General features: G+C 39.7%; 1 protein-coding gene across 1 annotated transcript in view; it reads left to right on the top strand.

Annotated features, from left to right (window-relative positions):
• ZFAND3 (zinc finger AN1-type containing 3) overlaps nt 1–11,688 on the top strand; it is a 327,266-nt gene that overhangs the window by 266,123 nt on the left and 49,455 nt on the right. Inside the window, exon 5 of the mRNA XM_027876532.1 lies at nt 9,026–9,193. Coding sequence (XP_027732333.1) covers nt 9,026–9,193 — 168 coding nt within the window. The remainder of the gene's footprint in view (nt 1–9,025; nt 9,194–11,688) is intronic.

Genomic DNA, 11,688 nt, shown 5'->3' on the forward strand with positions numbered 1-11,688 from the left:
TCGTCTCTTATCCCCTTCCCCTTCAATCAAAAGCTTTTTAAAATGTAATTGTAATTGCTTTGTCTTTTATTATTTATTGATTTGCCCTGTTTCACTACTGGTCAAGAATTTTTCTCTTGTCTTGTTATAAAAGATAAACCTTCACTAGCTTTAAGTGTTAATAACCAGCCTAGGGCAACAGTTAGCTTACCCAGGAACCTATATGTTTCTAAGTGATGGAAAGCTGGTATATACATTGGTAAGATCTCTCACACAGGATATGGTAGGTAAGCAATAACTGATAAGTCTTCTTGAAGACTGAAATTGCATTTCTGACCTGAAAGGGTAAAAAAAGGATGCTAAACCTGTCACAGTCATAGGAGTTGAGGTGGAAGAGACCTAAATAATAGCTAATATTTATATAGTACTTAAAAGTTCTGGGGCAGCGAGGTGGCGCAATGGATAGAGCATGGGCCCTGAAGCCAGGAGGACCTGAGTTCAAATCCGACCTCAGACCAACCACTTGACACGTACTAGCTGTGTGACCTTGGGCAAGTCACTTAACCCCAACTGCCTTACCCCCCAAAAAAGTTCTTAAAACACTTTCTTTTTCTTTTGATTTAACCTGAGAGGTCTTATCTCGTCTTTTCCCTCATCACTCCCCCCTTCCACACCTCCATACCCCCAACTTCTCCATCATAATAGAGACCCAGTAACAGAATCTGGATTTGAACCTTGATCTTCATGATTCCAGTTCTGGTGTTCTTTCTGCTGCATGGTTCCTGTCACTCATGGTTTAGGTACTATTCTATCTTGTGAGAAATTTGTTTCTCTAGGAACAGAAAAGCATCTTGGTTACCTATATGTCATAGGTATTTATCATATATATCATGGGGTCATGATTGTATCTGCCTTTACTTTTGATCTAAAGAAGAGACCTTCCTGAGAGGATGGGCATTGGGAAGACTCAAAATAAGAGAGGATATAAAGATATGAAGGATGAAAAGCATGACTCACAGGAATAAAAAGAGATTATTAAGCATGTGCATTAACATAGGTTTGGGGGTGGGTGGTTGAGAAGACTTAATCAAGTTTTTAAGAGAGATAAGTGAAGGAATTCATAGGCATGGGAGGAAATGAGGACCCTAAGGTAGTAGTAGTTTGTGTCCTAATAACAGTACCAGAAAGAGGGCCAGGAAGAGTTGGGTTCAAGCCCTGCCTGGGACAGATACTAGCTGTGAGATCATTTGTGATAGTGGGTAACTTCACTTTACTTTTCAGTGCCCCAGGCAACTTTTTACCCTTAAAGCTAGGAAAGCATTACTGACCTGTGTTAGTGGAGGGAGTTTTTGTATTGGGAGGTCCAGTGTGGTCAAGGTATTTGAACACCTTTAACCCCTCAATTAAAGCCTTGTAATATGGGCTTGTGTATCGTATCTTAGTCATTTTCCTCAATGGAAAGACCATTAAACTGCAAGATATTGTATGATACAAACAGGTAGCTTCTCAAGGTTCCCAACATTTGTCCAGACTCTTGCATTATTTTGAGGCGTGGAAGGTAAGGGAAGAAGTGGACCTATGTTGATTAAATCTGTGTAAACTCCTGTTGCTGGTAAGGCAGTTTGAGTAATAGAATTTCTTTCTGTTATGCCTTTGGGATGTGAAATTTGAGCACACATATGCCTGGCTTTGACCATATTCAGCCTCTAGCCTCATGATGAAATCAATCAGTATGTTCCTCGTTCAGAATGTAGCAGAGAATAGATAAAATGGGTTTGAAATTTCTACTCCCTTTCAGCCTATGTCTCTGATGCCATAGCCTTTGGTTATATTTTACAGAAACTTTTTCCTCCCCACCCATCCCTCCACTCTCCAGCTCTTTGGCTTTTCCTGTGTTTGATGCTTTGGTGAAGCCATAATCCTTTGTTTCTGGTGTCTAGCCATTGCCACCCAAGCAGCCTTCAGCCTTCATGCTTAGCTGGAGTAGAAGGGGAACCCTGATGGGTTATGAAGAGGAGAGAGCCCTGGGTCAAAGGCTTTAAACGTATCTTTTAGATTTATGGGTACTTGTCTTCTGAAGAGCAGAGATCATCTTGTCTCATGATGACAGTGTGTTTTGATGCTCTTTAAAACTATACCACAGAACAGAACAAAACAAAACAAAACAAAAAGCTAACACCCTGAAAGAACCAACCTCTGTGGTCCTACAGTCACAAAATACGATGGATGGTAGGAGGATGATATATGAGACATCAGAAAACTTGTCTTTTGATTACGTTGAGTAGGATACCATGTATGCCAGCTGTCCAGGAGTATCCCCAAGACAGCAGAGTCAGTGCCTATCTGGCTAATTAAGAGGAATTGAAAAGCACCACAGGTATCCCCTACTAATGTTTTCTGACCCCAGCAAAGGAAGAACAGATTGTAGGGCTTAGCAGGCAGCAGGAGTTAGAAGCTATTATTGCAGTGTTGTGGTTTCAGCAGAAAGACACTTTCAAACTCCCTGGGAAGCACACTACTCAAATATATTTATTAGCAAGAGAGATCCAGAAAAATAGGATGCCCTTCCTCCCTCCCCCATCCCTCAAGGGGGAAAGATGATTAATGTTTAAAGTAACACTGCCTAGCAGTTTGAGAACAACTGACCTTTAAAATAGTTGTGATCTAGGACATGGCATCTTAGGATCCAATTACCAATATTTGAAGCCAAACCTATCACCATATCATCTGTTTAATGAAAAGAGACAGCCTTTTCCACAGAGTGTTCAGGCCTCTCCCATCCAAAGACGTAAGTCTTTATCATGGCAGTTAACAAACATTTATTCCTAAATTGAGATGTATTCATTTGGAGACATTAGGAAGATAATGAGGTGGGGCCGGGGAGAAATCCCTATTGGACAAAAATGAAAAGTAAAAAATGGATAATGAGAGTGTTTTCTTCCTTAAGAATTTCATAACAGTGCAAAATGCCAAGAAGGCCATGAATCTAATCCCTGTGTATATTTTGTAAACCCAGCAAGCATGGGGAGACAGAACAGAAAGAAAATGCCTATAAAACAGAATTTTTGAAGTCTCCTTTATCAGTTTTTTCAGTGAGTGTCATTTTCTTCATGGACAGAGGTTTTAACAGCTTAAGCTTCTTTTAAATGGTCTGAGGAGAGACAGCAGTGATGTGTGAGGGTTCATTAATTATTGCTCTTACTGATGTTTGCACAGGCAGTCGGGATCATAAATGTCAATCTGTCAAGAGACTGTGATAGGTTCTAAAAAAACTGATTGAGCGCCTCAAAAGCTGTCATCGAGCCTGAGATTAAACAGATTCATCTTTCTTTTTTAGAAGTAAGGAGAGGGAAGCAGGGGGAAGGGCACAGAGGAGGACTTTCTTCCCATTGTTACCATTTGGCTTCTTCCGCACTCATTTTTCTGAATTCTGAGTGCTGGCTTGTACAGAGGCTAACAGCCTACCTGAGATGTCAGGCAGGCCACAGCAGTGGTTAGCAGCCCCAGGTGTATGCAGGCTGCCAACTCCAACACTGATAGGAGATTAAGAGACATTGAGATTGAACTCTGACAGGCCTGACACAATTTATTTGGGAATTTGAGAGGGAAAACATGAGTAATAAAGAGAAGAACAGTGACAGTAAGGAACAAATGTGAATTTCTGTTGAAGACAAAACAGAATTTTAAAGGAAGTGACTGTTGTCTTCACACAAGGTTTCTAGTTAAACTGTTTCCAAATCATGAGCCTTCACACACTTTTCTGAGTTTGGCTGGAAAAGTATAATTGGAAAAATCTTTTCTTCCGAAGAGAATACTTTTTTTTTTTAAATTACTATAATTGTCTATCACTAGTTTAAGAGAAATTGCGATCAGGATAGGAGAGTGGCTGAGAGTTGGAGAAAATCATAAATAGGTCAAGACTTGTTACTCTCTTTATCATATTGTTTTTGCTCATTCCTTTCTTTTGATGAGCATCTGATATCTTGTCTTTTCCATTCAATTAAATATTAATCAGGAAAGTGGAGAAAGATGTATACTAAGGTTAATTTACTTTTGTATGGGATCAGGACGACTTTGTGAGTAGGTGATTTCATTGGTGGGATTAGTCCCTCCACATACAGATACGATGTACTTTCTGGCCAGATGTTGTTATCTACAAAAGGATATGTTTGGGAATTTGCTATGTTAGATCTCTGTGAAGGTTCTTAATTAGAAAGCACTGATAATTCCTGGTCGTGGAAGAATTTTTTAGCCTTTTTCTGCATAGCTTGCTGTGGCTAATGAGCTTGCTCATCTGGACTTGTTTCTTCCAACAGTCAAAGCTGTGTAGAAGGGACTGAAGTTCACCTTCTACTCTCTGTATTTCTCCCTCTATGGGCTACAAGTACACATTCTGTAAGTAGATGGTCATTCCTCTCCTTCTCATTTTGTTCAAGTAATTGACAGTAACCAGGGTGGCATTTGTGAGCAAAAATTCAAAGCCCTCTAGATTTATTCCAGTCTGACAAAGGAAGACAATGATTCCTTTAATTTTATCCAAAGAAAAAGATAATTCATTCCTTTTATGTTGTCTAGTTTTGTTTTGGGTTTGTTTGTTTTTTGTTTTGTTTTTATTTTCCGTCTTTTAGTCATTTTCTAATTGGCATAAAATTTATAATTGAATAGTTGAATAATTTAGCCCATTATTATGCAATTAGAAGCCCCTGTACTGGACATCTGTTTCTCTTATTTAGGCAACCTACCCCATGGCATATAGTGTCATTAACTAATTAGCAGAGGAGATTTGAATTTCTTTTGCAAGCAGAATGATCACACAGACCACTATTTATTTCATTAGCTTCTAATTAAAACACTAAGTTAAATGATGAGAAAATGTCAAAGGATGGTTTACATTTTTGAAAAGTCATCTGTAGCATAGTCACCTTTAATGGTAGCATGTGAAATATGTTTTTATAAAGTATATATATATATATATATATATATATATATGATTTTTATCTTGTTATTTTCGGTAGGGGGCATTAGAGGGCATTAGCATTCAGGTTATAGAAAACGTAAGTGAAAGTATTCCAGGATAGATATCTTGTGACAGGCCTCATCTTCTCTTAAAGAGTTTCTCTAAAGTTTAGCAAGTGAAATGCCACTTTGATGTTTTGAGTGTATTTCCCTGGTTTAGTGAAGTATGAACAATTTCAATTAATGGCACATCATTTGTTTCACTGTCAAAATTTTCAGCATCTACTTTTCATATGCCTGGACACCTTATAGTGCTAGCCTTTGGTTTCAGGCTTAGCACTGTAATTGTCAGGACTGATGAGTTCCAGGTTTAAGGCCTGTCCAGAGGACAATTAGTTCAGTTAGAAACCTGTGGGTAGTGTTGGAAGCCCATGCCTATGTCTGTTTTGTGCTGGGTTAACTGCATACAACCTAAGTGAATGTCTTTGTACTACTTAGGAACTAAAAATGGAAAAATTCAAAATAGAATCATGTCATATTTCTAGTGTGCTTATTAGGTAGTGGCCTAAGAAGGGTGGGAAAGCAGCAAGATTAGACTGGCCCATTTAACTGTAAGGATCTTGCCAACTTACAGCTTAATGTCAAAGTAGCAAGTAATTTCAAAATATGAATGTTCAATCACAGGAATAGTAATTATAGACAATAAAACTATTTTCTGTTTCATATCATTTCCTAGAGGTAATTGCCTTGTTTATTTAAAAAGAGAAGGGGCAGCTAGGTGGCACAGTGGATAGAGCACTGACCGAGTAGGAAGACCTGAGTTCGAATCCAGCCTCAGACACATAACATGCAGTAGCTGTGTCACTTAACCCCATTGTTTAGCCAAAAAAAAAAGAGAGAGAAAATTATTTTAGGTTAATTTTTTTTAGTAGCATTAAATAATCCTGGAGTTTTAAGAAACTTCAAAGGCCATCTAGTTCAATTCCTACCAGAAACACAAATCCCCTCTTCAGCTATCCCTCAAAAAGTCAAGTGTCCTGTTGAGAAATCAACTCTTCTCTAGACTAAATATTCTCAGTTCTTTCAACCATTCCTCAAATGACATGATTCCCAATTGTCATACTATAAGATGTGGTTTGACAAATGCAGACAGAGTACAGTAAAACTCTTCTTTCCTTGTTTTAAATAAAAAATCGTGATCTTATTCATTCTCTGACCATATTATCTTTATTAAGATGCATATGCACTGAAAACAGTGAACTTGCAGGGTGTTTCTCACGTGAGCTGCTAGCTAGCTACGTTTTCTCCTTCCTGTACTTATATAGCTGATTTCTCGGCCTTCATCGTTCTGAAGATTCTCGTAGGACGTGAAGGCAGTTAGATGTCACATTGGGTACCTTAAGGTGAGTTTTATGGAGCCACTGCTTTTGAAAACAAGCTTTGAATCTGAAAGAAGGATATGATTGGGGATTCCCTTAATTCTGCTGTCTAGTGATGAGGCTTCTAGTCTGTACATCCTGCTCCCCCCACTTTTCAAGTACTTTGCATGCTTGCCTCCTCAAAATAACAGCATTTATAGGCTGTCTTAGAAGGGCTCCTTTTCTTTTTCTCCCTTCCCCCCACTCTCCATCTTATTCAGGCACTCTTCCCTCCCCCATGGGAAATGATTATAGTGTGTTCCAGATTTAGATCTTCATCTCAAAACACATTTTCCCTTGTTTCCTTTCCTCCATAATTTATCCTTCTATTTTAAGAAAGCATATCTAAAGAAGGTTATTAATAGAAATGGCACTATTGCTGGTTTGTGAAAAAAGGCCCCCTAGAGAGCAATATTGGGTATACGTGGTGAATCCTGTTTGGCTGCCTTCTCTGTAATCATTTACATTTAGATTGTTGTCCTCATAGAGCAGGGGAGGGAGGAACCGAAAGAGGCTTGTGAGGTGCTGCCTCTGCCACATCAACAGCGAGGCATCCTTATTTGGACCCTGGGCACCTTATGACTTAGGAAACAGAATGAACTTGTATCAGTTGTTTTCTTCAGAGGCCTGTTTCATTGGTTTGTATTTGAGGGGGAATGTTATGGGAAGAACTAAATGAGATGAAAAAAAGTAGTTGATGATTGCTGAGGATGGTATGTCTTCTGTGTCAGGGCCAGTGCAGCAGGGCCTGGGAGGTATTCACATAATACTGAAGGCCTGCACAACCTGAGGCCAGTGGGCTGCTAATGGCCAAGTTCGGCATGCACAAGGGTTTCCTCTTTATGTGAAGATGTTTTCCTTTACACTTTTCGTGGGCCACATGAAATCCATAAGCAGCCCGTGGGTTGTACAGGCCTGTAAAACTCTGTAGTTAACATGGCGAGTCTAGGGAAAGGTTCTTGAAATCTGAGGGCAATGACAAATTTACTTAAAAAGAGGGCAGAGAAAAACAGATAATAAACTACCCTCACGTGAGAAAATGCTTAGCGTGGATGACTCACTAAAAGGAGCCCTTTGAGTTGGACAGATGAGGAATTCTCAAGGGGAAAGTTTTTGTAACCAAAATAATTCCTTTTCCCTGTTTTATGTAGGCAATGGGCAACATTGGCTTGTTAATAAGTAGGTTTGCAGTAGGGGCTGTATAATTTGGTAAATCATACTACCTTTGCTTAGGTGATTAGGTGGGTGTTGTTTGTAGCCTGCATGGGTAATGAACATTTTTGCATTTCAGTTTTTTTAAGGCTAAAAAACAATACTTATAGTCAGTGTTGTCAGCATGCTGCCCTGGTGTTGGTTCAGCAACAGCTACTACTACGTGTCATGATACCAGTGTCATTTTTGTGTCGCGTCTTCCATGGTAGCCTTTTACTTTAGAATGTGAAACAAACACACCTTCTTCACTCCTAAGTATTTGCTGATTTCACGTTTGGCAGAACAGTCCTACTATAGTGAGGATAAATGTAAAATTTCCAATTAATATGAGGCATTAATACCATATACCTCATCATTTGCATACAGTAGAAACATCTGACTTGGCATTTTTTAGCTAGCAAAGATGAACAGTCAAAAAATGTTTTTAGTCATGTTGGACTCTTCATGACCCGATTTGGGGTTTTCTTGGCAAAGATACTGGAGTGTTTTGCTGTTTCCTTCACGTCATTTTACAGATGAGGAACTGAGACAAACAGGGTGAAGTGACCTGCCCAGGGCCACACAGTAGTAAGTGTCTGAAGCTGGATTTGATCTCAGGAAGATGAGTCTTCCTGACTCCAGGTCCAGCACTCTATCTACTGTGCCACCTAGCTCCCCAAGTCGAAAATGAATCAGTAGCAAAAAGAGGATCGTGAATAGTGTGAAAGTCCAAAGTCCTGGGTTTTAAATTACAGGAATAGCAAATCACTTTGTCTCTTGAGAATCCCTGTCTTCACCTGTATGGTAAAAATAATAATACTTGTATTATTGACCTTATGGAGTTGTGTGAATGAAATGCTTTGTAAACTTTGTGAACACAGTAGATGTGTATGAGCTTTTGGTATTAGCATCACTGATAAAATATTTCTGGATTACCAATGGCTCATAAGCACCAAGCAAGACACTATGCTGGGGCTTTGAAGTATACAGAAATGTGTAAGATGTGGTCCCCTGCCTTCAAGACTGAAAATTTTTATATAGGAAAAGAGAGTACTTAATCACTAGAATTTTAGCCAAATGAGTAGCACACAGCACTGAGCACTGAAGGTATTGTGACAGAATGAGGTGGGGGGTAGTGGCAGGGGAGTAGTCACTCTTTGCTATTTTCTGGGAGCTTTCAGGTTTCCAAGTTTCATAGAATAAATAATAACAAACTTTGTTTCAATTTTTTAACCTGGAAACTCTATTTAACTCTCTGCCACCTCCCCCAAAAAGCCTAGAGATACATGTTTACCATAAGGTTGAATAGTGAAATTAGGTAAAATCAGAATCTTACACATCTTTTATAACCTTGACACCTAGAAATCGTGCCTCCTGAGTTCTGAATACAACCTGGGATAGAACCTAAGCAATGCCTTAATTTTCTCACCTGCCTCACTGGCCAGGGGTTAACATCGTCTCCACATCTGTGTTCTGAGCAGATTCACAGTCTGAGAGTGAGGCTTCCCCAGTGAAGCGGCCAAGGCTACTGGACAGCAACGACCGACCTGAAGAAGCCAGCCGTTCTAAACAAAAGAATCGGCGCCGCTGCTTCCAGTGCCAGACAAAACTTGAGCTGGTCCAGCAAGAACTGGGATCGTGTCGCTGTGGTGAGTGTCCTCCTCCCATATGTGGTGGGAGCCAAGGTTTTCTTGAGGGTGAGTGCTGTCAGCCCCTTGAAACTAAACAAACACAAATCCTGGAGGGAAAATGTCAAAAAAAAAAAGTAAGAGCCAAGGCATTGTCCTTACTCTGCATGCAAGCCTTTCAAATGCAGTCCTGTCTAGAGACTGGGGCCACTGTTCAGCTAACCAAGTGCGTGCCTCAACCCTCCAAGTACAGGCGCACTGCAGGACTTCCCAGCTTGGCCTGTAAGAACTCAGATTAATAGATTGTTTTCTCCACCTCCAAAGTCCTAATCATTCCACATAAAATACAGAGCTCACAGGCAGACTTTTTCTAATAAGAATTTTTCCTTAGTTGATTTCTTATTCGTTTATCATTATGAATACTGTCCTGGTCTCACACTCACCTTAGCTCCCAAATTGACTGCACTTTGAATAATGTCTAAGACTGGCAAATTCACATTTAAAAAAAAAAAGTTATACATACTAAGCCAAAGCCTGATAGAAACTAAACTAGGCCTAAAAAAAAAAAAAAAACCATGCTAGAGGACATTGAAGACCTTTAATAAAAATGAGAAATGTGACTTCGAGCATTTATAGTTTTATTCTTCAGGCAGCCACTATGTAATGTCTTTTTAGGTTGTGCCATTGCAGTGACTATCGCCAAAGTGAAGGCGATGACAGGTGTATCTATTCAGCAGTTAATTAAAATTTTAGTGGACTGACAGGTTTTCTCATTTATCTGTAAGACTGCTTTAGAGGTGTTTGGGTTTTGGGACTTTGTTTTTAAAATTCACAGTGTTGCCTTATTCAGCTTACAGAATACAAGTGACTTTAAATTTGTGATACTTAACTCTGCTTATAACTGCTCTCAACTTTTCCCATTCCCCATACTACCAGATTTTCTTCCCACTGCCAGTATGGGGAAAGTTGAGTCTGAGTTCTCTTGTTTAGAAACAAGCCCATTGCATACGTGTGTACTCTAGTGTACAATGCCAACTCCTTATAATTGCTGCAAGAAAATGTATAAGAAACTTTATGCCTAACCATAGCAGTACAAAATTTAGATTTATCCCTCTTCTCCCTTTGGCCACATATATCATGTCACATAAGGGCAAAAATCTGCTAGTTACAGTATTTTAGGCCAGCATAATATTTCTCAGGGTCTGGTTTTTTTCCTGCTTTTGAAATATCTGCCTCCCGGCCAGAGCTACAGGAGATCAGGCTATCCCAGCCCTGGCTATTAAAAGCCTCAGACCTATTCTGTGAGAAAATAGCGTTATATTTTTCTTTCTCCCTCTGCATGAGAAGCATAGTGGTAGCAGCTGTAAGGGTGACTCCTTTGCTGGCCTTCAGTAGAAAGCACCTCTCAGTGTAAATTTCCAAAGAATTAAATTATAGTGACAGTTCAACTTATAGCATTGCTTTAAAATACAAGAATGACTAAGTGACTAGATTGTGTTTCTGCTTATAATGTTTATTCAAGAGATTGCCAGGCATTGCTAGTGATAGTGCAGGTAAAATTAGTTGTTGAGTTGTTAGTTATAAGGGCAGCTGTTCTGACTGAATCCTGTGTCTTCAGAAGAAACCTTGACTTCTTTGCCCAGACTGTGAAAGGGAATAGACCCCAGCCTCTTCATAGAAACTTATCAAGGGAGGGAAGACACTGGTTTCCTTTGCATTACCCGTCATGCTTCCATTTGCCATCGTGAACAAGGCTGTCCAGGTGTAGCTTTGTACAGAATTCTCGTTCTAAGAAAATAAATCGGTCAACTACAGGCTTGTATGCATGGAGCTATACAAAGACAATTCAAAGTTACAAAGCCCCTACAAAGTTACAAAACTGCATAGAAGGAATCGTACCAAGTGAAGGCCAGCACAAGCCGAGAGGATCTGAAATGTGGTCAAAGGGTAGCTTTGGTTTGTGTACTAGGTTCAAGTCTCCCCTCTGACACAAACTAGACCTGTGATCATAGGCAAGACTCTTAATGTGCACCCAGTCAACTCTATAAAACTGGATGTAGTAGAGGTGACAGCCTGCATTGGTTAAGGGCATTTCCTCACCAGAAAGTTCCCTGTACCAGTGAAATTGAAGGTCTAGTCTCTGTCCTAATTTGGGGAGAGGGGGGAAATGGGGCGGGGTGGCACTTGGTAACTATTTAGTTTGTTTTTAAAATTTTTTAATTAAATTTTATTTTATTTTCAAATGATCTGCCTTCTCTCCTGCTAATCTCTACCTCCTCTACCCCATATTGAGAAAACAAGAAAAACCAAACCCCTTAACTATTAGTTTTACAATTGAATCCCTACAGATGGGAAAGTAGGAAAGATAAGAAAATTAAAGAATAGGTTACACGATCCAGGAACAGAGGTTACCCACAGTGACTGTACCGGCCGCGCCGACCTTGTGTCAGCCGCTCCGTACCCTCTCCTCCTATAAGGAGCAGGCTACCAGAGTCATACTCATTTCCGAGTCTTCG

This window comes from Vombatus ursinus, unplaced genomic scaffold (assembly GCF_900497805.2).
Source record: "Vombatus ursinus unplaced genomic scaffold, bare-nosed wombat genome assembly UNPS02014811.1, whole genome shotgun sequence".
Lineage (NCBI taxonomy): Eukaryota > Metazoa > Chordata > Mammalia > Diprotodontia > Vombatidae > Vombatus > Vombatus ursinus.